The 27975-nt window shown below is 46.5% G+C and overlaps 1 protein-coding gene across 2 annotated transcripts; it reads right to left on the bottom strand.

The window, feature by feature from the left end:
* Positions 1-88: 88 nt before the first annotated feature.
* On the bottom strand, positions 89-26243 carry EFHD2 (EF-hand domain family member D2). Of its 2 annotated transcripts, XR_014158761.1 has the most exons (5): positions 25871-26243; positions 8248-8395; positions 5967-6101; positions 2367-4255; positions 89-2306 (listed from the first exon to the last, which is right to left on the bottom strand). XR_014158761.1 is itself a non-coding variant. In XM_081871363.1 (4 exons), exons 1-4 carry the CDS (start codon positions 26176-26178, stop codon positions 4121-4123), a joined length of 726 nt encoding a protein of 241 aa, XP_081727489.1. In that variant the 5' UTR covers positions 26179-26243; the 3' UTR covers positions 89-4120. The 2 variants fall into 2 exon arrangements, 1 of the variants encoding a protein (XP_081727489.1); XM_081871363.1 differs by having other exon boundaries at positions 89-4255.
* Positions 26244-27975: the final 1732 nt, after the last annotated feature.

Below are 27975 nucleotides of genomic sequence, written 5' to 3'. Positions count from 1 at the left end.
AAATTCTAACCTTAAAGTGATATCAGTTTTTGTTTTTCTCCCCCCCCCCAAAAAAAAGAAAGTAAACACAGCTCTGGACCACACAACATGCTTATGAAATATATTTTTTAATTACTTTTGGTTAAAAAAAATAAAATCATACCACTGAAATGGAACAGCTTTTGGAATCAAAAGCAGAAACACATTCTTTTCAATCCATCCATTTAAACCTATTTGGTGGGTGGGTAGGTGGGGGAGGGAAACAGGTTGAGAAGAATGGAAGGAGAGACTGAATATAGCACTTTCTTAAACCCCCTCCCCACTCCTGACCCCCCAACCACCTATGGTCGCAATATGAAAAAATAAACAAAGCCTCTGAGATCAACAGAACTTTTGCCAAAAAAATATAAAGGGAAAGAAAGGGAAGGAGGAGACCGGAGGGGATTTCACATGGCAAAAGAGAGAGAATGGACTTCTTCTTTTTTTGCTGGGTAACAAAATATATATGTAACAAAATATAATGTCAACTCTCTGGCTTTTAAAGCTCAGCTTTGCTCAGGGAGCTTATTCTGCCAAGGGCACGGACTTCCCTTGTTGCTGCCTCAAGTCTCAAAAACAAAGTGGTCTATTCAGCATTGCCAACTTCTAAGAAAAATAGTTTCCCGTCCTCCTCCACTGCAATAATCAGAAATGAGCAGGTCGAATGTGGAATCAAGAAACACACCGCCCCCTATCAAAGTCTGCAGGTCACAATAATTTTTACTTTGCACATCCCAAAGGGGGCACTTCAAGTGTATGGAAAAACACCCCTTCCCTCCAAACCCCCCCCCCCAAAAAAAACCCCACCCCGCCATTGGAACCTTTATATAGGAATGCTTCCACGGGAATTAAAACGTTGGCAATGCTAACTCTTATCACTTTCCTTTTCAAGCTTTGAGCTAAAAAAGCATTTTTTTGGAGTAGATTTCTCCCCTTGTCAAACACACTGAGGGTTTCTGCTTCAGAACCTGAATTTGACAACCGGGGGTTGTCTCTTTAATGATCACAGTGCATGCAAAAAATTAAAACAGAATAATAATCCAGATTAAGCCATTTGAACATTTAAAAGCACTTAGGGGTGGTCTCCCAGCCTGAACATTCAACATGAATATAGACTATTACGCTTTTCTTACAAGTTTTGCCCACGCGGGTCTAGATTTGGGTGGATTTGCCCAGAATGTGTAGGTATGAAAAAGGCTTTTCTTTTTTTAAAGATAGCTTTATACTTTTCTGCAAGAAGAGTTGCCTGTTGCATCACAACTTCAGCACTTGGGTTATTGCCATGATATAAAACACACACACACACACACACAGAGAGAGAGAGAGAGAGAGAGAGAGAGAGAGAGAGAGAGAGAGAAGTATGCTTTTTCTGGACTAGCTCAGTTGGTAGAGTTATGGGTTCAAGCCAGCCCCACCTTGGTCAAAACAAGCATTGCAGGGGGTTGGACTAGATGCCCCTTGAGGTCCCTTCCAACTCTACAATTCTATGATTCAGTGTTATGCTTCTCTAGCAAGAGCCCAACTTACAATGCCCTTTGACCCCACTGCCCCATGCAGCATGGTTAAGGCCTTCATCCACACTGCACAAAGTTAAGTTTACTGGAAGTTGAGGGCATCTGTAGATGGTGCTAAAATAAGATCGGTGGGAGGGGCAACACCGTAAAAAAATTATTACTATTATTATTATTATTATTCCACCAAAATATGTATGTCAAACCACTTTTTTTCCTGAGCAGCAGCACCTTTTAAAATGGCAAACTTACGGAGCGATGAGCTAATCAATAGCAGGGAAATAAGTCTTCAGAACGCAAGCCAACAACTTATGAGAGGAAGGACCCCTCAGATGTTTAGCTGGGGCTGATGGGACAGATGTTGGTCCATCAGGATCTGGTGGACCAGAGGTTCCCCATTTGCGACTTACAAGGACAAGGCTCCCTATCTAGTACAGGTATTTGATGGGAGGCCGAGAGATTCACAGTATTGAGCGGATGCAACCTAGACGCAATGGAATGTGCCAACTTTGTCACAGGCTTAAAAGAAGCTGGCTGCCATTCAGGACAATGGGTTTCCTGTATTGGCTAGTGAACCTATGAACCATGAGACTAGGGTGACAAAATCTCAAGGCTCCAGCCTAATTGGGGTGGATGGGGAGGGAATCATTGGTGTGTGTGTGGCCAACACAGCTTTCTCTTTTCAAGTTCTTGGGGTCAATAAGGCTGAACCGTAGGCAGTCCTAATACACCCAGCCCACTTTGCCAATTGTAATGGCCAAGGAGCCAACACAACACCTTCCTGCCTGCAGTGAGAGCAGGAGGAAACACAACCCCCTCTCAAGGAAGAAGCGCAACCCCCCTGCCCAGGTGGGCAAAAATGCAATGCTACAGTGCCCCTCCTCTTAAGAGGGGGAAATGCATCAGCCCACCCTCACATTCAAGCAGCAGTAACTGGTACCCACTGGGACCAGTAGGGTGGAAGGCAGGGAGGCCAATAGTAGGTGGCGCCAGAGACAACAACAGGCAGTGCCTACTATTCATTCTGGCTTTGTTGCCATCCTCCTTCCTGTTGATTTCTACAAGGGGCAACATTAAGACTCAGGATACAGGAAGAGCCACTCCTTTTGATTGGCTGTAAGGGAGGCAAGTGGGGGGCTGGCTAAGATTGGTGGGGAATGGACCAGCCTCTGTTGCATACAAGCAAGGGTAGGGGCACTTGGAGAACACATTCGGTTCAGCTTGCCACAGTCCTACACCGGTTTGCCATTTTTGAAAGCCTTCATGAAAATTACTCAGCACTTGAGTGCTCATTTCTCTAATATTCACATTTCTCCCCGTAGCACCTTAGAGACTAAGTATCTGAAGAAGTATCTGAAGAAGTGTGTATGCACACGAAAGCTCATACCAATAACAAACTTAGTTGGTCTCTAAAGTGCTACTGGAATTTTTTATTTTTTTATTTTGTTTCGACTACAGCAGACCAACACAGCTACCTACCTGTATTCAGATTTGTGTATGCAATTTTGCTGGACGTACCCATTTCCCCAAGCATTTTTGCTCTAGTAAGATGTATTCTGGGGGGAGCTATTTCCATGATGACATGCATTTTAGGTGCACTTTCACCTAACACATACATGATTTCTTTGGCTGGAGTACCGTATTGCAAAAAGAAGAAGAAGAAAAGAATGAGGATTTCAGAGAGCTGCATTTCATTTCTCGTGTTGTTTAGGAAAAGGGAAAATTCTGCAGGCTGGCATTGCAAACTGAGCCACCCTGGAGAGTCTGCAGATTTCCTACTTTCCATCACACGCGCGCGCGCGCACACACACACACCCCTGGTTTTTTGGCAACACTTCAAGCAAAGGGACTTTAACGTGATCAATTAAAGCATTTTTGATTGGAAGGGATTGCACACGCTAAAGTTGCATTCTTATTTTCTTTTGCACAAGCACAGCTGTCAGAGCAAGGGTACGTTCAGGCCTTCCCCGCAAACCCTGGTCTTCGACCGTGAGCCAACGACCACAGTGATCACCAAACCGGCTGGGAGATGAAATGGTTCACAAGTCGAAAGTGCAAAGCCTGAGCTCAGGACACGCCACGCAGTTACAAAGAGTTAGGAAACTCCCACCAGACAGACACGACACGCCATTCACAGGTAAAAGACACAGAACTGGCCCACAGGAAAGTGGATGGGAGCGGCAGCCTCTGGGATGTTTACCTGTGGTATTTACAGGTCTAGAAGAAACAAGAGAGATGTTGTTTTCACAGCCCGAGGCCTGAACGACTCCAGATTCAACTGCAAATTCTTTTCTGCATTGGTCCAAACACAAACCACAACCTAGGGTTGCCAACTGACAGGGAAACCCCTAACTGGGCCTGCTCTTGCGCCTTCAACAGCTGCCTGAGCGGCAGAAAATGGGAATGTTTCACAGCAGGGAGGTAAGCCTCATCACCTGCAGATCAAGCAGCCGCTGAAGGTGCGACTCAAAAGGTGGGAACCGCACAACCGCCGGCAACTTCGCATTGTTCCCGGTTTCGCTAGAGGACTTTGCTGGGGTGGCTTTCGCCGCGGACAAACGTCCCTCCCAGCAACGCTCAGGCTGGCCCTGTCACTGCTTGAAGGCCGACTGCAGTTCTTTGAAGGCTGCTTTCCTCTGCTTCATCTCCTCTGCTTGCCGCCGCTTCTCTTCCTGCTCCGCCTTGATCTCCTCTTCGAAGCGGCTCGTGACATTCATGGCTTGCACCTGGAAGCAGAAAAACTGGACAGGTGAGATCAGAACGGTCCAAATGGGCAGCTCATCTCACTACAAACACTTAGCGCCAGGAAGCAGGAACAGCCGATGAGGAAGAGGAAGGATGAACCAACGATCCCAGCAGTACAACATCAGAAAAATGCCTGCCACCGAGTCTGGACATTGGTCTACCGACCTCAGTATTGTTAACACGGACCAGCAGCAGAGTTTCCGACAGGATTCTCTATTCCCCATGCATACCTACCTAGAAATATCAGAGATTGAGCCTGGAGCCTTTTCACTGCAAAGCTCTACCACGGGGCTAAAGTCCTTTCTCTAAAAGTGAGGTAAGGGTAACCTCATCACCTGCAGATCAAGTCCATGGGTAGCCAAACAAAGGCCCGGGGGCTGGATCCGGCCCAATCTCCTTCTAAATACGGCCTACGGATGGTTCGGGAATTAGCATGTTTTTACAGGAGTAGAATATGTTCTTTTATTTAAAATGCATCTGTGGGTTATTTGTGGGGCCTGCCTGGTGTTTTTACATGAGTAGAATGTGTGCTTTTATTTAAAATGCATCTCTGGGTTATTTGTGGGGCATAGGAATTCGTTCATTCCTCCCCCCCAAAAAAAATATAGTCTGGCCCCCCACAAGGTCTGAGGGACAGTGGACTGGACCCCTGCTGAAAAAGTTTGCTGACCCCTGTTGTTATGTACTGAAGTTCTCACCCTGGGCCAGCAGGGGGATACTATAGATAGTTCAGGTCCACATATGCAAATAAGGGATCGAAAGTGACGTTCAGTGATTGGATAGTTACAGAAAATGGTTACTGTTGCGTTTTAGTGGAGCTCCATATAAGCAGGCTGGGTGAACCCTTCAGTTCAGTTCTGTTCTGGCCTGTGAATAAACAAAAGCTGTCTGAAGAATCGCTGTGTTGTCTGATATGTTCACCCACAACTTAACACCTGTCTTCATGGTTTTGAACAGAGGGCTGGTTTTAACAGGGAATTGCTTTTTTCTGGTCTATCTAACTCCATACTTCTCAATACTAACTTGGAAGGAGCTTGCCAGAGTTTCAGACAGGACTTTCTGTTTCACACACCTACCAAAGAATATAAGAGGCTGAGTTCTGGACCGTTTGCATACAAAACCTACCCTCTGCTACTGAGCTGCACCTCTTTTCCATCTGAAGATGATCATTCAGTGGATTCAGTTGGGAAGGGCCAGTGTGGTGAGTATCTGACTAGAGCTAGCTCCTGTTAGTAAACTAACAGGAAGAGAATGTGGTCTGAGGACTTCCTTTGCTTATTAGTATTTTAAGGTAAACTTGGGTAGCTAGAAATGCCATTTCTGATGCACACTCCATAAATGGTACTGGACTGGCATCCCCTGCCTACATTATCCGCCTCTGCTCCTAACCAAGCAAGTTTCTAGTCCCTCTTACCTGTGGAAAGCATGCAGGGAGGATTCTGTCCAATCGCTCCACAATAAGTCACCTTGTTCCCGCCTTCCACTGCTCTAGCCAATCAGCGGCAAGGCAGCAGGACTGACTGACAAGTGCTTGCCTCCGAGGGCTATTTGCTATGGTTTCAGGGGGTGGAGGCACTACGAAAGGCCTCTATGGGCACATAGGAACCCACTCCATGCTGCCAACCCCTGCCTTGGGCTATGTGCAGACGGTGGTGTGATCCCAAGGGGTCAGGGGACCCAGCCGCTCCTTACTTTGGCCTCGAAAAAGCTCTTGGCTCCCTTGACCCCCTCCGTCGAAACGTCGATCTCCGACAGGCGGGCTAAGGCGTGCAGGCCGCTGTCTTCCTCCAACTCCCCTGCTGCAGCTTTGCGGAAGATCAGAAGAAACTGGAGGCGGGGAGGGGGGCAAGACAGAAAACACAAACCTCCCGTGAATTTCATTCCTCCAGAATCCCATGAGAATCCTGCTTGCAAAAGGGATAGAGTAATACAGCGTGATTGCACCGCAGGAGCATTGAACTCATGGAATTGCAACCTGACACGGTTGAAAGCTGGCAATAATCTCGCAAAATTAAAATGCATGAAAGACGGAGAGCTTTTAAGCTTCCAGGCTTACTTACCAGGCTCTGGGAGGTTCTCGTGAGATCTTAAAAGCTCTCTGTCTTGCTTAGGGTGGGGGAAAGGGATACTGAATTGGCTGTGGGGTCAGGGGGGAGGGAGTAATCTGTGCTCCCCTCCCTCCACTGTACAAAGCAGAACCAAACCAGTATTTCTCAAAAGACATTTTCTTTATAAAGTGTCTATGTACCCTGCTTTTCAGCCCCCAAAAGCTCCCAGAGCAGCTTACACACAACCAAAACATGACCGTCGCTACCCTCAAAGCTTGCAATTTTAAAAGAACACAGCGTGCAAAGGAATAAAGACTGGGAGGGAAGTGGAAAATCAAAACTCCCACACTGATTTCTTCGGACAGAGAGATGATGAGCTTCAGTTTTTGAAATATGGCAGCCCTACTATATGCATATATATCTATATACTTTTGTATTTTATTAGGAACATATTGTTTTTGTCGTTGGGGGAAGCTGAAGAACGGGGGGGAAACAAGCATGTCTCCTTTAAATAATAAATGATTTCCCTGCCTTATAAAGAGGATGGAGAATTTTGGGAGGTGGTTCGGATACAGCCCAAGCCCAAAGCAATTCAGGTGGCTGCTTTAGGGCAAAACCGGGGACCTATTTTGTATCAGAGCCATAGAATCTTTTCCCCTACAATGTTTCCTCGCTGCAGATTTCTCCACCTCCACGAGAAGCTATTCGTGGCAGGGGGAGTGGCAGTATTATCTATCCCATTGGTCCTCTCAACCATGTAGGAAGGAATCAAACAGAAACCTTTCTGAGCTGCATCGCTGCAGAGGCAGCTCTTTTTCAGGGCACCTGCCCCAGAGCCTTTGCCTCTCCACAGAAGCCTTTGCCTCTTTTTCAAAAGGAGAATTTTCCTGCCATCCCCATTTGAGAAAGAGTTTGATTTTTCTGCCTTGGCTTTATTTTTATTTCTTGCTTCTGGGCAGAAAAGAAAGAACGAATTAAGAGTCTATTGCAGCAGCCCTACAGAACAGCATCCACTTCTATTTTGGGCTGTCCATTGTTGCGCTTTGCTTTTTAATACAGTGGTACCTCAGGTTACATACACTTCAGGTTACAGCCTCCGCTAACCCAGAAATAGTGCTTCAGGTTAAGAACTTTGCTTCAGGATGAGAACAGAAATCGTGCTCCGGCGGCGCGGCAGCAGCAGGAGGCCCCATTAGCTAAAGTGGTGCTTCAGGTTAAGAACAGTTTCAGGTTAAGAACGGACCTCCGGAACAAATTAAGTACTTAACCTGAGGTACCACTGTATATATTTTTTAAACTCCTCCCGTCCAAAGTGACTGCAGGAATAATTTTTGCAAGAGGGGGCCCTCTTCTGTTGAGTGGATGGCTGTAATTAAAACCAGTGACCCAACTGGCAGAGTCCTTTTCCTGCCCCCCAAATACAACTTTATCTCTAAATTACAGTAGTACCTCAGGTTACATACACTTCAGGTTACATACGCTTCAGGTTACAGATTCCGCTAATGCAGAAATATTATCTCGGGTTAAGAACTTTGCTTCAGGATGAGAACAGAAATTGTGCAGCGGCAGAGGGAGGCCCCATTAGCTAAAGTGGTGCTTCAGGTTAAGAACAGTTTCAGGTTAAGAACAGACCTCCAGAACGAATTAAGTTCTTAACCCGAGGTACCACTATGGATGAGCATTTTTTGAAGAATGACGTTTATCTATTCTGGAGGGCCACATTCCTCCATGAGCAAGTCTTTCAGGGGCCAAAAGCAGTGTTGGGTGGAGCCACAGATTATTGTATGGCAGGCTCTGTTTCAGAGCACACGGCCCCTGTGAGGTGGCCTATGAGGGAATGTGGCCCTCAGATTCCCCACCCATTATTGAAAGCATTCTAAACCCTACTTTTTGAGTCGGATAGGCTCTCTCGCCGTAACTATTACCTCCCGGAAACTGAGTTTGCCGTCAAAGTCTTCGTCCACCTCCTTAATCATGTTTTTCAGCCCTAGGTGCGTTTGGGGAGCCCCAAGTTTCTCCATCATCAGCTTCAGTTCCATCAGGTCAATGAAACCATCTTTTCCTGCGTCATACCTGCAAAAAGAAGAAGGAATCTTGAATCTGACCAAAATGCCAACTATGGTTTGCAGGCACAAAACCCAGAACGGGGTTGCCTCTCTCTCAATAAGTCAAAAACTCTCGTGTCAAAGAGTTTCTAGTCTTTTTTTAATATAATCTTTTCAATTAAATTTTTCCAAAAATAAAAAATGAGCACACAACAAAAAACAATACATAATCCAAATATTGAGATTACTCTGAATCTCCTGACTTCCCCCCATCCCTTCCATGGGGATTCAATTTTCAACTGCTTATCAGTACTTCTCCAATTTTCCTTCTTCCCATATCATCTATATGTTCTGTTACATTACAAATGTATTTAAAATCCTGCTAATGTTTTGACATGTTTACAATAATTTTGACATGTTTACAGTAATAAGCATCTCCCATTCTTTTTTGAATTTCTTGTATTCTTGATTCCTGAGCTTCCCAGTTAATTTTGCTCAAAGAGTTTAGTCTTCTCCCCCTGAACCCACTAAAGAATCACCTGTTCAGTATAAAAAAACAACAACTTTGCACAAGCTCTCTGCTCTTATCGTTCCCTCAGAGTTTCCATCCACCAGTCTTTAAGGCTATTGTTTGGATTTACCGGTATGTGGGCCTTTCCTTTCGCTGTACAGTTACAGATTAACTAATGACAGAACAAGTTTCCTTCTTTATGCTTCTCCACCCAATTTGCAAGTCAGGTGTGCTGCTTTTCCAAAGTTAATTGGTGGCAAATGAGAGTAACGAAGGCCGCCTGATTAGTACGAGACGGCAGTGCTAATGGCTCCAGGGCGGCCCGAGGCCTAAATGGCCACCAATCCAAAATAGCAACCGAGTGGGGGTAAGGGTAGTGAGCCTCTGGGTCCCCAACATGGCACATCTTCAGGGAGAGATGCCCAAAGGCATTGTGGGAGAATAAAAATGGCAGCTGCCATTGGAACGTGAAAGGTTCTCTTAAATGAGTGGGGCTGTGCGTTATGTCAACAAATTTTGGGATCAGGTGGATTTTGAACTTGGCACCACACGAAAAGATCTATATGGACCCCAGCTTGGGCTGAGCTTCCCACGTTTGTGGGAGATTTGCTCCAGTTTGCATAGCACAAGTTCCTGTAGAAAGATGAAAAGCGGAATTTAAGACTGGAAAAAATGAGAAACCAAGTAAGCTGACACGGACAGATCCTTCCCTCTTTAGTATGGACTACCCGGAGACCTCAAAATGGAAGTGGTGCTGCAAAAACCATGGGCCAAAAGCTAGGCTGGTCTTGGTGGCCTGTTCGATAATGCAACCCTAGTTAAAACTAGATTCCATTAGAAACAATAAATCAAGTCTGGGTGTTCCTGAGTGATCCACAACTGTGCTTTGGCCACACTTCTTACATAAGGATGTCAAGGAACCGTCCTAAGACTTCACCAGTTTTGTTTTGGCTTCCCAAACTCCAGGTCAGAAACCAAAGAGAAAGCTTAGAGTCTCTTATCTAGGGTTGCCATATGTCCGAATTTCCCCGGACATTTCTGGGATTCCAACGACTAGATAGGCATCTGAGGGGAATTTCAGGAAATTGGCAAAACGTCCGGGGTTTTGTAACTTTTCCAAAAATAGCTCAACTTTCCCCCCAAAAGTTGGCCTGATTTTTTTACTTCTTGAAATATGGCAGTCCTACTTTTATCAGAACTGCAAGGGTGTGATTCTCTTTGCATTCCGGTTCCAAGATAGGTCTTATCATGAAGTCTGCAGCCTTTTTTAAACCACCCAAAGGGCAAATATATGCAGATCAGAGCTTTGCCCTGTGTGTAAGGGCAGTGTGCATTTCTATGACAACCCCCTTTTGCTTCAGGACAGAGCAAAGGCACGCCACATCTTAACCCTCAAAGGTACGCAGTGCAACCTTGGCTTGCAGCCTCTGTGCAGCACTTGATAACTGGAGAATCCTTCAAAACTCAGCTTCCCCAACAAAGCTAGTCCTCATGGGTACAGATATCGATGTCTGAGGCACACAGGAAGTGTCTGCAAAGGACGCCAGCACTCCTAAAATGGAGCTAACCAGAAAGTGCGTGACAACATGTCCTTTGCTCATGTCATAAATATTCAAATAATTTTAAAAAAATGTTGCAGAAGACACCTGCAAAAAACCCCAACAACCCTCCTGTCCCCACCTATCTGAAGGTGCCCTTATTTGGATATCAGCTGGGAAGAGAGCAGTTCAGGATTTTTTTTAAAAAAAATAATAATATAAGTTGTGTGTCTTTGCTTCTCAATTTGTATTTGTTATTTTATGCACTGTGGCTTGCTGTTATTTTTTATGGATTATATTTTGGAAATGTTTTGTTGTAATTGTTAGGAGTGAATTTATGTTTAATCATTATTTGCTGGTATTTAGTTGTATTGTGTACTAGTATTGTATTTAGTTGTATTGTGTACTAGTATTGTATTTAGTTGTATTGTGTACTAGTATTGTATTTAGTTGTATTGTGTACTAGTATTGTATTTAGTTGTATTGTGTACTAGTATACTAGTCTAATGGATTGTTGAATATTGCTTTATTTGGTATGTTGCTTATTTTAAAGTTGTTTTTATTTTGGCATTCTTGTGTTGGGTCAGATTGTTAAAAGGTGTGTTTCTTCAGCTTGTAAACCACCCTGTGTTTGGTTATATAGAAAGGCAATATACAGATTAAAGGTGAAATGAAATGAACCCTAATTGCAACTAAAACCAGTAACTGCACTTTAAGTAGGAACGATCTGGGGGCTATGGGAGGTTGGGGTCACCCTCCACTTGGCCTCATAGTCCCCCGTTGCTCTGGGAACATCTGAAAACTCTCCAACATTCCGGATTGGATTTTTAAAATTTTATTTTCAACTCACTAATATTTGCACTGAGTGTTTTCCAAACCGCTGGAGTCATCGCCAAACCGCTAAATGGACCCTGGAGGGTTTTTAGGTTCTCAATGGAGGTGGTTGCTTAGTACTTGAAAGGATGCCTTCAATGCACCAAATTGATGCTTTGCAAACCTGCCCTGCTGCGGTCCGGTGGAGGTCAAGGCTAATGACATCCTTCAAAGACTCCCTAACGATACAGATACTTTCAATACAAAGCTTCCATCCAAAGATGACCGCCAAGAAACTACCAAACTTGCTCCCCACAAGAGGTAGTGATGGCTGCCAACGTGGATGGCTTAGAAAGAAAGGATTAGACAAATTCATTGAGGATATGGCTACCAATGGCTACTAGCTAGGATGAATATGCTCTGAATTCATGGTCAGAAGCATTATGCTTCTGAATAGCAGTTGATGGATGGGAGAGCGGTCTTGTGTTCAAATCCTGCTTGTGGGCTTCCCATTGGAGCACCTGGTTGGCTGCCGTGAGAACAGGATATTGGACTAGGTGGGCCTTTGGCCTGATCCAGCAGCAGGGCTCTTCTCACATTCCCTTGCATCCCTGAAAAGGATCATAGAATTGTAGAGCTGGAAGGGATCCTGGGGGTCATCTAGTCCAACCCCCTGCAATGCAGGAATAGGGATCGAACCTGCAACCTTGGCATTATCAGCACCACGCTCTAACCCACCGAGCACACATAAATATGTGATATTTATTATTAGGGCATCATCCTCCGTGTGCAGGGATCGCTGGGGCTTGGCCCAGGCCACATGGTGAGTTTGCAGCAGGCCTGAAATTCGAACACAGGACCTCCTGATTCAGTCTTTTCTCCCACTTTCTTTTTTAACCCTAATGTGACAGATATTTATTTAAACCCACTCTACCAGCCTTAACTTGCACACAGGATTTTTTTGGTGCTTCTAAACAGGCGGGACGCTTCCGACATCATTCTGTTTGGTGACTAATTGACAGCTCTGCCTCCGGACCAACTGCAAGAGATTAGAAGGAAGAGGCCCACTAATCTAACCTAGCTCTTTGCTCCGGGAGCGGGAGATTAATGCCCGCGACTATTCTGCAAAGCTGATTAAAGCTAGATACATGTGTGCAAATTGCTCGTACCTGGTTTAGCGGGGGAAATTGGGTTTTTTCTTGGGATGCCAAGGAGAACGGCTGCGTTGCTTTGAGTGCACTGCCACTGAAATCATAAAGTGCTGCAGCTGCTTTGCCCGGACTTCCGTGGCGAGAATTTGAGGAGGAATTAAGTGAGTGTCGAAAGAGGTTCCACTGTACATGCAATTCGCCCTCGCCCTTGGCCATATTGGCGGAGGCTGATGGAATTCTCAGCAACACCCAGAGGTCCACAGGCCCCTGGTTAAAAGGGGCAGTCTGAGGAATCGTGGGGTGGGCAGCTGAAGGGAGATGGACAACTGTTGTCAGACGAGTGCTGCATGACAGCGGTGGGCGGGGCCCAAAGCAAAAGTGGGTGGAGCAACAAATGCAGATTTGACTTAGTAATGTAGGTTAGTTTCTACAAACAGACGCACCTCTCCATCCACTCCCAAGGCAAGCGAGAGGTTTTAGCAGAGGTCAAGTGAGCACATTGCAAGTCAGACACTCCAGGGCTGGATCTAAACTGATTGTAAAATGGACCACTCCTGTACAGAGCCCTTTTTGGCACATTTTTATAATGCATTTTTAACATTACAACTGACCAGTGTAGATTTGCCCCAGGAGCGTGCAAAGTGTAGCTAGGAAGAGTTGTGAGGGCCAGTTAAGGGATGCCTGGAGGACTATGCTCCCTGCCCCCATTCCTGGGCCTGAGTTTCTGCACCCTTGATGTACAGTGGTACCTCAGGTTAAGAACTTAATTCATTCTGGAGGTTCGTTCTTAACCTCAAACCGTTCTTAACCTGAGGGACCATTTTAGCTAATGGGGCCTCCTGCTGCCGTCAGCGTGTGATTTCTATTCTCATCCTGAGGTAAAGTTCTTAACCCGAGGTACTACTTCCAGCTTAGCGGAGTCTGTAACCCAGAGTGTCTGTAACCCGAGGTGTTTGCAACCCGAGGTACCACTGTACTTGAAGGAACCTCCATATCTAGTGGCAGTCTGCTGCTGAATATCAGCTTGGTTTCCAGACCTATTATCATCTTGGTCGTTCTCCTCTGTACACTTTCCAGCTTGTCAATATCCTTCTTAAACTGTGGTGCCCAGAACTGGACACAGGACTCCAGGTGGGGTCTGTCCAGAGCAGATTATCTCCCTTGAACTGAACACTCTACTTTTGTTGTTGATGCAGCCTAGAATAGCATTACAGTGGTACCTCATGTTACATACGCTTCAGGTTACATACGCTTCAGGTTACAGAGTCCGCTAACCCAGAAATAGTGCTTCAGGTTAAGAACTTTGCTTCAGGATGAGAACAGAAATCGTGCTCTGGCGGCATGGCAGCAGCAGGAGGCCCCATTAGTTAAAGTGGTGCTTCAGGTTAAGAACAGTTTCAGGTTTCAGGTTAAGAACAGACCTCCGGAACGAATTAAGTGCTTAACCTGAGGTACCACTGTAAAAAATTTTTTGACACAGCATCACACAGTCGACACATTAAGCCTGTGGTCTACTAACTTCTTAGATCAGTGGTTCCCAACCTTTTTTTGGCCATTCATTTGGAGGAAGCCTAAAAGGCCATTAACTTGGTCTAACTCATTCTCAAATTGCCCCCCTTTAAAAATCAAATTCCCCCCCCGTGGGGCATGTGCCCCACATTGGGGGACACAGCCCTAGACCATTTTTGCATGCACTACTGTCAAGCCAGCTGTCTCCCATCCTATCTTTGCATCCCTTGACTAAGTACAGAACCTTACATTTGTCCCTACTGAAATTCATTTGGTTAGCTTTGGCCCAGTTCTCCCATTTGCTGCGGTCATCTTGAACCCTGGTTCCCTCTTCTGCAGCTTTAGGAATACCCCTCCCAGTTTGGCGTCATTTGCAAAGGCAGCCAAAACTGTCGGAATAAAGCAACTTCCTATGCAGGAGCGTTTTGAGTAATTGCGGGCTCCAAAGACGTGCCCAACCCTTCCGGGCAGCGGCGCAGCAAATTCGCCATGAAGCCACCCACAGCTCTTGCGAGCTTACCTTTGCAACACATAGCAGAGGCTGAGTCATTTCCGACACAAAGCCCCGCATCGAGGAGTCTGAGCAAATTGGCAAGCGGCCCAGCGTAGCCCGGCTCAACCCGATCAAACATCCTGCTCAGATCGGTGCGGCATTCAGAACAGACACAGGCTGGGGAAAGCAGATTTGGCAGACTTGCTCAAGAGATGCAGAAACTTGTGACTATTTCACAGTTTTCTCTCTCTGTGTGTGTTTTCACACCCCCAATCTTATAGATTGGAGGGGTGTTGGTTTACTCATCCACAGTTACCAACCTACTGGTCTGACTAATTTGCAGAAAGGCAAGGAAGCCGTAAAAGCTTTATTGCTTAATGCAGAGTACAGAGTTCTTTCATGGGCTGGTACCAGGCTGTGGCACAAATAAAGGAAACTTATTGTTCCTACTCTAGGGGTTGGTAGGGGTGCAGGAGCAGGAAATATTATTGCCTCCATGCAATGCTCTCTGGGCATCAGGCTGGCTAGTATTCTCCTGCCCAGATTAGGATCGACAGACCGAGCAGGAGATGTGAGATATGGTTAGGGTGACCCATCTTAAAACACGATTGCTATGAATCATCCCATGTTGTCGGCGCCTGAACAAATGCAGGCAGCTGAAAGCACCCTGAATGAACTCAGATTGCCAAGCTGAGAGGCGTGGGTATCTCCCCCACTGCAGGGGTGGGGACATATGGGTGCCTCCAGAGGCTGTTGGACTCCAACTCCCATTAGCCTCAACCAACATGACCAATGGACAGGAATGGTGGGAGTTGAAACCCATCACAGGTGGGGACCTCTTTTCAAACCAAGGGCTGCAAAAAGCATTATCAGAGTTCAAGGACAAATCACATTAAGGGGTGTGACTGGGGAGGGGATGTGGCCAGAGGAGGTTTCTGAGGGCCGGGTGGAGGGGCTTAGAGGGCCACATTGGGTCCCTGGGCCTGAGGATTCCCCCCCACCCATGTTCTACTAGTATATGTTAGTTCACACATGCAAGCATTCTTCCCTCGACTAACTTGCAATGAACCAAACCAGTAGAAAAGAACTGCATTTGGGACCAAGACTATGTCCTGGCAAAACAGTGCAATCCACGCCCCACCCCCCATCCTCTCTCTGTTAAAAAAAAAGTATGAAATATTCTCTCAAGTGTTCAGCTAAAATCAGGCTGCATGTGACATACTGCATTACTAAATCAATTACAGAGTCAAGTTGGACTGCAGCCAGGGGGAGAGTTTCAGCCGTAGGGGGTGCCTGGAAGCATCTTTATGTCGGGTGGAAAAAACCTCGCTCCAACAGCCTCCTGCGTCAGCCCAGCTAAATTATTTGCAAGGTCCAGCCACTGTGCATCTCTGTGGAGCCTGCACAAGATTTGTTTCCTGTGAAGTGCGCTCCTTAGGATGACAGAAGGACATCACTGCAGGTTTACAACCTATTTAATCTATGTGCGGACAGATTCAGGTACTTTGGAAAATCAGAACAATTATCATCTCAGGTCTGCTCTGTGTTAGGTGGGTGGGTAGGCAGAGGGAAGTCTCACTGAGCTATATGAGAGGGGAAAGTCATAAAGTATCCTGTGGCATCTCAAAAGACTCACAAATGCATTATGTCATAACATATTTGTAATTCCACCATCTTCTTCCTCCCACTGTATCTATATTTTGGAAAGTTATTTGTCCATCTGTTCTCTATGCGTTCAGACTCAAGATATCAGCACCAAATTTGGCATGATGGTTCTATCAAAGAGAAGGTTTGTATTAATGTCTGGATACAACTGGACGCCATTTTGAATCAAGATGGCAGATGGAAACTTATAAAACTGCATTGGTTTTAACCAAATTTGGGCAGGATTATAGTTTACTCAATAGCATTAGAATGAAAACATGGGTTTTCTTTCCATTTTGAAACTAAAACAATTTTTCCATTTATATATCTTAGTAGTTTTTGGTTTCTTAGAATTCCCAAGCAATGCCAGGTACTGTCTGCTAGTCTACTATATTACACATTGGAAAATCATCTGTCTGTCTGCTATGCACTGGGATATCCCTTAAGATATTGTAACCATTTTTTTCAGTTCCTGGGACTGAAAAGCAGGATTACACCTACGGTATTTTGGGACACAATTGGATGCCATTTTGAATCAAGGTGGTGAACTGAACCTTCAAAACTGCACTGATATTATCCGCTGATTTCAAATGTTCACTGGTTTTTTGTTTTGTTTCTTAGAACTCCCAAACAATGCTGCGTGCTAGAGTGCATAATAAATAATCTGCAGCAGACCAAGATGCCAATTCTGCCTCCATGTCCACCCTGGCAACACTGTCACAGGACCTAATAATGTCATCTGCAACATCAGGGGTTAATTCCCCAGCTCATCTTCCAATGTGCTATCACTTGCATTCTACGTAGGACAAACGAGGCCGTCTCTACAACAGGCAAAGGGAACCAGTGGCAACCAGTCTGGATGCTGCTAGACTCCAACTCCCATCAGGCCCAACCAGAACAGCCAATGGTCAGGGATGATGGGAGCTGGAGTCCAGCAGCGTCTGTTGGCCTGCAGGTTCTATGCAAAGGATAAATGGCCACAAATCTGACATCAAATGGAAATATCCAAGAAACTCGGTGGCAAAACTTTCGAACCTCCCAGGAAATTCTGAAACTAAAGATGGCTGCAGACTAAAGCAGGGCAACTTCAAAGGGAGGGTGGAGTGTGAAACCAGTGAATTGCAATAAGTCAGGAGGTTCTATGCTATCACTGAGTTGGGACGATGGATTTTTATCACATCACTTGTGTTTGTTGGCTAACCAATGCTGACCTGTTTTTTTAAATGAATGGCCACTGAATGTTTACTTTTCTGCATTTCATTTCCCTTCTGACTTGATTGTACCTTGAACTACATCGTCCCCAATCATTTACATATGTACAACCCCCACTTCCACGATCAGACATACTCATGTATGTCTTTGCTATATAGCAATATTGTAAGGCTGTCATCACGCTGCAGTGTGCAGGAAGTAGTCCAGGCAAGCTGTTTAAAGGAGGGAGACAGTGCATTTCACAGAACGTCTCAGCAAACCGGTCTCTGACGCGCTCCTTTTCTCTGTTAAACAATGCTATTAAAAGGAGTTGGGGATCAGGGTGAGCTGTGAGGGGATGGGCGAGCTGTGAAGGGACGAGTGTGGGGGTAGAAACGTTGGCAAAGGTGTGGGTGGGTTTGGCGAGGAGAGTAAGCAGGCAAAGCAGTCCCTAGTGTGTGTGAGAGAGAGCACAACCCCCTGCCACGCAGGATAGTACAGTGGTTCCTCGGGTTAAGAACTTAATTCGTTCTGGAGGACAGTTCTTAACCTGAAACTGTTCTTAACCTGAAGCACCACTTTAGCTAATGGGGCCTCCCGCTGCCACCGCGCTAGTGCTGCACAATTTCTGTTCTCATCCTGAAGCAAAGTTCTTAACCCGAGGTACTATTTCTGGGTTAGCGGAGTCTGTAACCTGAAGCATCTGTAACCTGAAGCGTCTGTAACCTGAGGTACCACTGTACGTCAAGCATCTGTAGTCCACGAAATCTTATGCCATAATAAATCTGCCAGTCTTTAAGGTGCCACAAAAACACTTTGTTGCTTTTTCATCTAGAATAATAGTTTCTTTCTGCTTTGGCAAACTAAGCAATGATAAGTGACGGCAAGTGAGAGCGGAATACTTAAGAGCTCTTGCAGGGAGAAGGTTACTGTTTTGAGAGTGTCTGAGCAGGAAAGGCAATTGCAACAAGGCGGGAGGACCTCCAGATATGGAAGGCGGCATGGGAAATACTGCAAACTGGCCCCAGCCAGAAAAAACAACAACTCAGTGTTAATAACAGAAAAGGAACAGGTTGCAATAAGAGGAAGGTGAAAATGCATATTACGGGAATGAAGAGACAGGAAGCCAGGAAACTTGATAGTTACGGTACGTCTCGTGGTGTCAGATGCAGAGGGAAAGCGGTTTCGGGTTTGTCACACCATTGTCCATAAATCAGCAAATTTTGTGTCATGTGGATTTGGTTTAATAAGGCATGCTGTGTGTGGTGAGCTTGTTGTGGTCCTCTAAATCTTTTTTTTATTTAAAAAAAAATCCTCATGAAAATTCTTCAGCATTTTAGTGCAAATCTCTCTTAAGGAACACAACTTTGCATGCAGTTTTAACTAATGTGCACATTTTGGCAAGCAATTTCCTCCAATAAATTGTGGTTTTGTATGTTATTCTCACAAGTATATTCAGTTTACGCACATTCTCTCTCCCCACCAATATATGAAAAACATACAAAACATTGGTTGATGAACGGTGGTTTCTTTCTGTTTCAGAAAGTGTGAATTAGATAAAGTTTGGCTTTAAATGTGAACTGAATTGACTTTCTCTCCCCCCCACCTGCTCCAGATGTTAAAGGTAAAGGTAAAGGGACCCCTGACCATTAGGTCCAGTCGTGGCCGACTCTGGGGTTGCAGAGCTCATCTCGCTTTATTGGCCGAGGGAGTTGGTCATGCAGCCAGCCGGACTAAGCTGCTTCTGGCAAACCATAGCAGCGCACGTAAATGCCGTTTACCTTCCCGCCGGAGTGGTACCTATTTATCTACTTGCACTTTGATGTGCTTTCGAACTGCTAGGTTGGTAGGAGCAGGGACCAAGCAATGGGAGCTCACCCCGTCATGGGGATTCGAACTGCCAACCTTTTGATCGGCAAGCACTAGGCTCTGTGGTTTAACCTACAGCACCACCCACGTCCCGTGCTCCAGATGTGCTGAACTTTAACTCCCATAATCCCTAGCCACTGGCTATACTTGTTGGGGCAGATGGGAGTTATAGTTCAATAAAATCTGGAGGAATATAGTATCATAGAATTGTAGAGTTGAAAGGCAATTGTCTTCTAGTTCAACCACCATGGGTTCCCTACACCTGGTTCAAGAATAGTCAGCAGGGTCAGCCTGACCCCATCTTTATCTGCCTTCCTGGCTGCCCTAGTAAACTGTAGCCAAGATGTACAGAATCCGACAATTTGGGATTTCCCTAAAGTGGTGGGGTTTTTTTTCTTATTCCACTCTTAAGTTCCATATACCATCTTTCGACATCAGTTTGTGATTTATTTTTTTAAAAAAGAGCACCACAAAAACCCACTAGCATTTTATCGCCCGTTCCTCCTAAAGCACACATTTCTGTGTGCAATTTTGGCTTATATACACATTTTTGCAAGCAATTTTCGCCAATGCATTTATTTTTATTATGATTTGCCTTGCCGTGCACACTTCCCCCTTACAGATGCATCTTTGTACTCCTGCCTTTGATGGGAGAATGGCACGGCAAAACTGGGAGACGTGAGGATTTTAAGAGGCAGCTGTGTTTTGGTCCGCATACTGTTTTGGGATGTGGAAACGAGGTAGTTTCGCATTGAAGTGCAAACCTACACCATAGATGATTCCACTCGAGTTGTCCCTTGTAAGGAAGCGTAATGGAACCCTGTAATACATCAAGTGTATTGTTACTACTGCAGCCTCACAGGCGCCATGTGGAGCCCCACTGCCCGTCTGTTTCTTGCTGAGATCTTTCTCAAAGCATTTCCACGGTTTCACACACTCCCTGCTAATGATCCTAAACTTGATGTGGGGAATTGATGGACCTCCAGATGTTGGGGACCCCCCTCCCAACTCCCATCAGCCTAGCCTGAACATTTTTACCTACACACATTCGAACACCTCACTCTATCCAATGTGTCCCAAGTTCTTGAGGACCCTGGACCATCCATTTCTGGGCACCGCAATTTAAGAAGGATATTGACAAGCTGGAACGTGTGCAGATGAGGGCAACCAAGATGATCAAGGGCCTGGAAACCAAGCCTGATGAGGAACGGTTGAGGCCGTTGGGTACGCACAGCCTGGAGAAGAGGAGACTGAGAGGAAATATGATAGCCATCTTCCAATATCTAAAGGCCTGTCACATGAGAGATGGAAGAAGCTAGTTTTCTCCTCCTCCAGACGGTAGGATCCAAACCAATAGATTCAAGTGACAGGAAAGGATATTTTGTCTAAACATCAGGAAGAACTTTCTGACAATAAGAGCTGTTTCACAGAGGTGTGGACTCCCTTGGAAGGTGGCAGAGTCTCCTTCCTTGGAGGTTTTTAAGCTGAGGCTGGAGGGCCATCAGTCCTGGATGCTTTAGTTGAGATTCCTGCATTGCAGGGGGTTGGATGAGATGCTACAATGCTACAATTCCTTGATTCTATGATTCCTAGGCGAACTGATCATCATTCGCTGCAGCATTTGGGTCATTCACACAACTAACTTTCGCAGGATGTTCCTGTTCAGCTAATATTTGATTGTTCCCTCCTAGCACAGGATTGCAAAAGATAGTGACACAGTCGCTGCTACGCTGCTTTGCTACATCTGTGCACACTCCTTTCTGTTCTGCTGCATTTTCACAGCACGGGGTGAATGAATTAGAGCAAGCTTCCTGGGTGCATCAGCCTGCAACTTCCTCTCTCTTTTCCTGGCCAGCGTCTCATCTGCAATTGCACTCTCAACCCTGCACTGCAGCCAAGGACACATTTCAAACAAGGAAGGCAACTTCAGAGGGAGTGGCTCAAGTGCTCTGGGACACCCCCAGCCCATTTTATATTTCCCTTGCTAAGGACAGATGCTGCCTCTTTCACCACAGAGGACCTTGGCTTGACATCAGCAACGGACATAGGTAGAGAAATTTAGCAGCAAGAGATTCTGACCCAATGCAGGCTCCAGCGTGATACCAGATTTCAGGTGCTGAAAAGGCTGGATTTCAAAAGTGAAACGCTAAACACAGTTCACCTGCCTGCTGTCTCTCTGCAGCTTCTGTAATTTAAACCAGAAAGATCATCTCCCGCAGCATATTCTGCTTTCCCCAGCTGGAGCGGTCATTTATAAGTCTGAGTTAAACTGCAGCCTCCTTGGGGCAGGGGACCTCTCTTGCCCTATGAAGAAAGACTAAAACACTTGGAGCTTTACAGTTCAACAACAACACTGAGGATCCAACTAGACACGGCACTAAACATCCCAGTTTAATCACCAATAAAATAATAATTACAGCAAGTGACTGGAGTGGGGCACTCCTGATTTTCAACATGGGAGGGGTGGGATTTGCACCAGGAAGGCAGCAGTGGAGAAAAAGGTTAAAGCTTCACATGTCAGACAGAGTCAACGTGGTACCCCTCCAGATGTTGTGGACTACAAGTCCCATAATTCCTGAGCACTAGCCATGCTGCTGTGGCTTTGGGGATCGTCATCCACAACTGTTTTTCCTGCTGCAACCAAGCAATCAAACTAATAAACCTGTAATTAAATATAGTTTCCTGTATTTTTCTACGCTGGGAAACAAGAGTTACCCACTTAGGAACAAGCCGAGGCATTAAGCCATTTTCAAACTGTGGTTTTATATCCTGGCTTATTCTGAAACTGCTAACGATAATTTCCTGGTTTGGATGAAACAGGAACCGATATGGAATTAAGAGACTTCCTGGTCTGATTGCACATGCCAGAGAGGAAGTGGAGAAATGGACTATGTGTGACAGCGAAACTTGTTCTATCTCAGCTTCTGAAGCTGATGAACTAATAATAATAATAATAATAATAATAATAATAATAATAATAATAATATTTGCGCCCTGCCCATCTGATGGGGTTGCCCTAGCCACTCTGGGCAAATTCCAACAAAGTATAAAAGCACAGTAAGACATCAAACATTAAAATTTTCCTGTTACAGGTCTGCCTTTTTCTTAAACACATAGTTGTTTCATCATCAAATCCTTAGCCATTTGACCAAGCCCAATCTTAGCTCATTCTAGCCCAGACAGAGAAGAGCCTGCAGTGACCACTTCCTATTGCATGGAACATTAAGCTGTTTCACTGCAAACCAGCATGAGTGGCTTTAAGTTTAGAGGGTGAGGGGTTTGGTTTTTTTGGTGGGGAGGTGAAGGATGAGGCCAGGGATCTAAAGCAAAATACGTTTCATAGCCTCTCGTAAGAACACACTGCAGATCAGCCGTAAAGGTTGTGCAAGGCACGAGGGCTTGAGTGTGCTTGTGACTGCATTGCACAAGGACAGAAAAGGACAATTTGTGATCGAGTTGCCTAGGGACCTGAGGGCTTGTGCCTTCGTAGGCAGCTTACAGATGTTATGGACTAAAATCCCCATCCCTGACTGCTGGCTGGGACTGAAGGGAGATGCAACATCTGGATGGCAACACATTGGCTACTCCTGCCTGAAGCCAAGGTCTTATTTTGTGCCATTTGTTAAGAGCAGCCTTGCTGAAACAGGTCAAGGTAGGTCCGTCTGCTTCCAACAATTATCAGATGGAGATCTATGGCAAGAAGACAACAGCTGTCACAACTTGTTCACCCCCAAAACCTGGGTCTGCTGCACCTAATAAGGGAGCTTTATTGAGCTATCACACCTAACAGCCATTGACAGAGCTGTCCTCCTATGTGACTTATTCTCCTGGAACATTTCCCAACTCTGGGTCCCCAGATGTTGGGTTTGTTCATTTATTTAGCAACTGTATAAACTGCTTCACAGCCCTTGAAACAGTGCACAAGAAAAGGTAACAATGAAGCAAAATACAAAGAAGTACACAATCTAAAAAACAAAACCATCTCCACAATTATTGTTCCACTGTGATTATCATTCTATCTTACTAACTATGCTACATTATTATTATTATTATTATTATTATTATTATTATTATTTTATTTATTTACTACTTACTGCCCAGCTAAAAACATAAAAACCTATCACACAACATTGTTAAGATTCAGGATAATTAAAAACAGACAATCAAAGAATCTCATTACGACATTAAAATCTATACGACCACAATGTAAACCATTTCTACAGATGTACAATCTGTAGCTGAACCACAGCTCGCATCACCTTTTACTATTGGCCATAGTCCAGATGTTGGACTATTGACTGATGTACGGTAGTCCAACATCCAGGAACCCAAGGCTGGGGCTACCGAGTTACTAAAGAATTTAGCACATGGCCTGCACAAATGGAAACTGTGCAGAGAGCCCAAGGGAATGTCCATTTTTATCAGACATGCGGGCAACTGATCTGGATCAAAAAAGCACAGCAGTCCCCTGGGATTCTTGCACCCAAAAACTGGCCCAGAATAGGGCTGTGGCAGAAGAAAAGAACAGGGAGCTGGGAAAAGTACGGCGGTCCTTGCTGTGTCGTTTTGCCTCTTGCAACCCAGCTCTTCCGAAGAGGAAATGCCTTTACAGACAGATAAGTCATGTCTGCCAGGAAAATAGGAGCAAGATGTCTCTGGTTTTACATTTGCCTCATCATAGGGGCTTATTTCTCTAGGGCTGCCCAGGTCTCAGAGACGTACAGTCTCCCCCCTTGGGACTGGTTTGGTGGGCATCACTCAACACTGAGCAGGAAGTGTTCCTGTCTGGAAATGCCTTTACAAGGGGAAGGGCACTGCATCCCAGCAGCAGAGGATCTCTGCTTTGAATGCAGGTCTCAGGTGCATCTCCAGGTAAGGTGCATCTGCCAGACACTGCAGACAATCCTGAGCTCAATGGACCCACAGGTTCACTTTGCCCAAGTGTCCCTCTCTTCTACACAGAGAGCCTTTGCAGGGTGGGGGTCACCTTTACCTTGCCCTCCTGGCCTCGAACTACAGGTGTGTGGCAGCGAGCTATGGTTCCTCAGTGGTGAGCAAAGAGCACTCTAGTTACAGATAGGTAGCCGTGTTGGTCTGCCATGGTCAAAACAAAATAAAAAAATTCCTTCCAGTAGCACCTTAAAGACCAACTGAGTTAGTTCTAGGTATGAGCTTTCGTGTGCATGCACACTTCTTCAGATATCTGAATATCAGATATCTGAAGAAGTGTGCATGCACACGAAAGCTCATACCTAGAACTAACTCAGTTGGTCTTTAAGGTGCTACTGGAAGGAATTTTTTTAAAGAGCACTCTGTACATGCCCAGCTGCCCCATCTCCAGTAAATCTAGTGCCGAGGCCTGGCTCACATCAGTCTCTCCCCCCTCCTCCCCCACAAGCATGCCTTTCAGGAAATTGAGATGGTTCATTCCCACATGCAACTACACCCTCCTGGTGTTATTGTGTGTGTGTGTGTGTAGGTTTTCTGGATTTTCTTTCTTTGCAAAGAGAGAGAGAGAGAGAATTCGTTTTATTTTTCTAATCTGCACATTGCACAAAACAGTTCGGGGTTTGCAGCGCTGCAGAAAACCGGAAAGATTTAAAGCAGCACATTTTCACCCAGCCAGCCTCTGCCCACCCCTGCCTGGATTTCCCTGCTCCTGGTGTGGCTCAGAATACTAATGACTCCCCTCTTCTGTCAAAAGGGAGCAGAATTTAGTAGTGGTGACGTGGTGGTGGGAAAGGGGGAGGAGCAATAAGGTTTCCAGACAGGTAAGGGAAACAAGGGAAAATCCCCTACGTGCTCCCCACCCACCTCACAATACAGCTGCAGTCTCTGCAGGTTCCATTCATACATGAAAACTGGGCGGTGCAAATGAACCCATGTTCATGAGTGTACAAGGGGAGTACATACAGAAGGGGGAGATTTAGATTTTCTGTATCTGGCTTCCAAATGTCTTAAGCCCTGGCACCTTGGTGAAGTGGGGGGGGGGAGAGAGAGGGCACTTGAGAGAAATGGTGGCACCCCAAAATCTTTGCCCCCAGACCAGGGCTTGAATTACAAGTGGTTGTTGTTGTTTAAAAAATGAAGTTCTAGAGAAGGCATAGAGGGGAGCCATCACTGGGCCAAAATCATTGGGGGGGGGAGAATGGGGGTCATTGGGGATTTCTTTATTTGTCACTCAACCTCTCCCCAACTCCAGAATCCAAGCACTGCCCCAGACTTCTAACTTGCAGATGCAGCGCTGTAACAAAACACCCCATTTCTCTAGAAGTGGGGTTCTCCGCAACCTCTCCCTATAACCTTAAAAATACCTCTGACATGCTGATGTCGTACAAAGAAGGGCAGAACTCACATTGTGGAAGAAAAGGTGTGTCTATGTGGGAGTTTATAGACCCCGACTTTAACCCCTAATTTTAACCATATCCTATCTCCTCCCTGCGACCTTTTTAACGCCCCCACCCCCCACGCTGTGGGGACCAGCATAAAATGTAAGGCAGCCCCTTCCATCCAATCGAACTGGGTTTCTCCTTCCGCAACTAGAAATACCAAAGCAGACAAGCAGCCCCTGGAACGCACGAAACAGAAGGGCTCCTGAGCTAGTACAGAGCGCATTTCTGTAGAGGGAGAGAGGGAAAAGGCTGCCCGGGTCAGAGCGAGGGGTGGGGCGGGTGCAGGAAGAGTAATTCCCCCATCACAGCCTTTCCAGATTCCGGGAGGGGGAAAAGGAAAGCAAAAGCGAGAAGGCACTCTGCTCATGCTCAGAGGCCTCTTTCCCACTCACTGTCGAAAGAGCCGCTCCATGTCCTTGATCTGCCTCCGGGAGAACTCGCGGAACTCGGTGTAGGGGCTGAAGACGCGGTGCTGGGCGCCGCCGCCGGGCGAGAGCTGCGAAGGGTCGTTGAGCTCGGTACGCCGCTGCAACTTGGCGCTCAGCTCGCCGTCGGCGCCGCTGTCCAAGGCCGGCGGCTCGGGCTCCGGCTCGGCCTCCGGGTGGTGCTCGGGCGGCTGCGGCTGCTGCTCGGCTTCGCCATTGTGCTCCTCCACTTGCAAGCGGCGGCTCAGCTTGTCGGCCAGCTCGTCGGTTGCCATCGCGGACGAGAGGCGAGCAGCAGACGAGCTGATCCGGCCCGAGCGCGCCTCCTCCCGCTCGCTCGCCCGACGCCGGCTCCGCCCCGACCCGCTGACTGGGCGCGCCGCGGCGCGGATGGGCGGCCGCCGGACGATGCCTGCGCAGGAGACGCCCAGACAGGCTGGCACGGCAGCAGCAGCAGCAGGAGGAGGGGGTTTCTGCTAAGGCTTACTCCCGAGTAAGCCTGTAGGGAATCGCAGTGCAAGGAGGGAGAGAGGGAGGGGGGAAGCTGGGTTTGTGGGCAGCAGTGCTGGGGGGATGAACTCCAATGCGTCTTCTGTGGTTTACTCCCGAGTAAGCGTGTAGGGGATCGCGGTGCATGGAGGGAGGGAGAGAGGGAAGGTAAGAGAGGGTGAACCCACAAAATCCACCAGGGCTTGTGAGCAGCAGTGCTCGGGAGATGGACAAAAATGTGTCCTCTGCGGTTTACTCCCGAGTAAGCGTGTAGGGGTGGGGGGTGCAAGGTTGGGGAGCCCCACAGAATCCACCAGGTCTTTTGGGCAGCAGTGCTTAGGAGATGGACTCCAATGCGTCCTCTGCAGTTTACTCCCAAGTAAGCGCGTAGTAGGGGATGGAGTGCAAGACTCTGGAGAGAGGGAACTCCATCCTTGAATTCTCTGGGACTGCTTCCCTAGTAAACACGCACCCTGGGGTGCATTGCTTGGGAGTGATGGCTTTCTGTCAGGCATGCTCCCAAGTATATGTGCAAAGGATCCAGGTGCAAGATGGAGGGGAGCCCCACAGAACCCACTAGGGCTTGTGGATAGGGGTCAGGCTGCAGTGCTTGGAGTGGGTGGCATTGCGTTGTCTTGGGTTTTGCTTCCCATAGGTGTGCAGTAACGAATTACCTCTTTGCAAGGCAGAGCATGCAAGGATTTGGGGGAGCTGCTGACACCCCACCAGGCTGATGAGGAGGGTTGCAGCATGGGGGGGGTCAGGAGGGAGGCAGGTCACAGCATCCCTCCATAGCTTCTTTGGAAGAGCGGGCTGGGCCAGAGCTGACACTCAAATGGGCTAAAGTGGCCCAACCTAGCCTGATCTAGCAGCTGCCTCTGTATAGATGGAACATCCATGAAATCCTCTCCATCAGATCTTGGTCTATGTTGCAGTACCATCAAGGAGGGAATCTTCCTTCTTCATCACAGGCCTCAACCTTCGCTCAGCAAGAATAACCAGCCACACCCCAGTAGGGCATTTGTCAAGATGATGGTGTTCAAGATCATCTGGAGGAAACCAGGTTGGCGAATCGCAGAGGAATGTCCCTTGCAATTCACAAGTGTCCCTTGCAATTCACAAGTGTCAGAGGTCATTTAAGAGCACGGGATGAGCTTGCTGCATCAGGCCAATGACCGATCTATTCAGCATCCTCTTTGGCTGACCAGATGCCCCGTGGGATGCAGCAGCAGCAGCAGCAGCAGATTTGTAGGAGATATTATCAAGCCAGCACCATCCGCTGACCTTTTCCTTCGTGACATTTGTACAATCTGTCTGGAGACTCGTCAGTGGGCATCTTGTGGAGTGGGGGGGGGGAGGTGGCGAAGATGGGGCGGATGTTAGTATGCAGAGATGTAAAACTGCTTACAAGCCCTGTCCGTGTGCTCCCCCCCCCCAATTATTTCTTTTAAACTACAATGGAATCCTTAGTCCTGATTGTGAAACATTTTATTTTTAAAAATTGTTAAGGTAATTAATTGCTTGCAGAGTCATGGACTCAGTTTAAATACTTGAAAAATCAGTGCTTTTTTTTTGAGAGGGGC

The sequence above is a fragment of the Podarcis erhardii genome, assembly GCF_964252035.2.
Source record: "Podarcis erhardii genome assembly, chromosome: 7".
In the NCBI taxonomy this organism is placed as follows: domain Eukaryota; kingdom Metazoa; phylum Chordata; class Lepidosauria; order Squamata; family Lacertidae; genus Podarcis; species Podarcis erhardii.
Note: the sequence above shows the minus strand (reverse complement) of the source record. Positions and strands in the feature narration are given on the sequence as shown.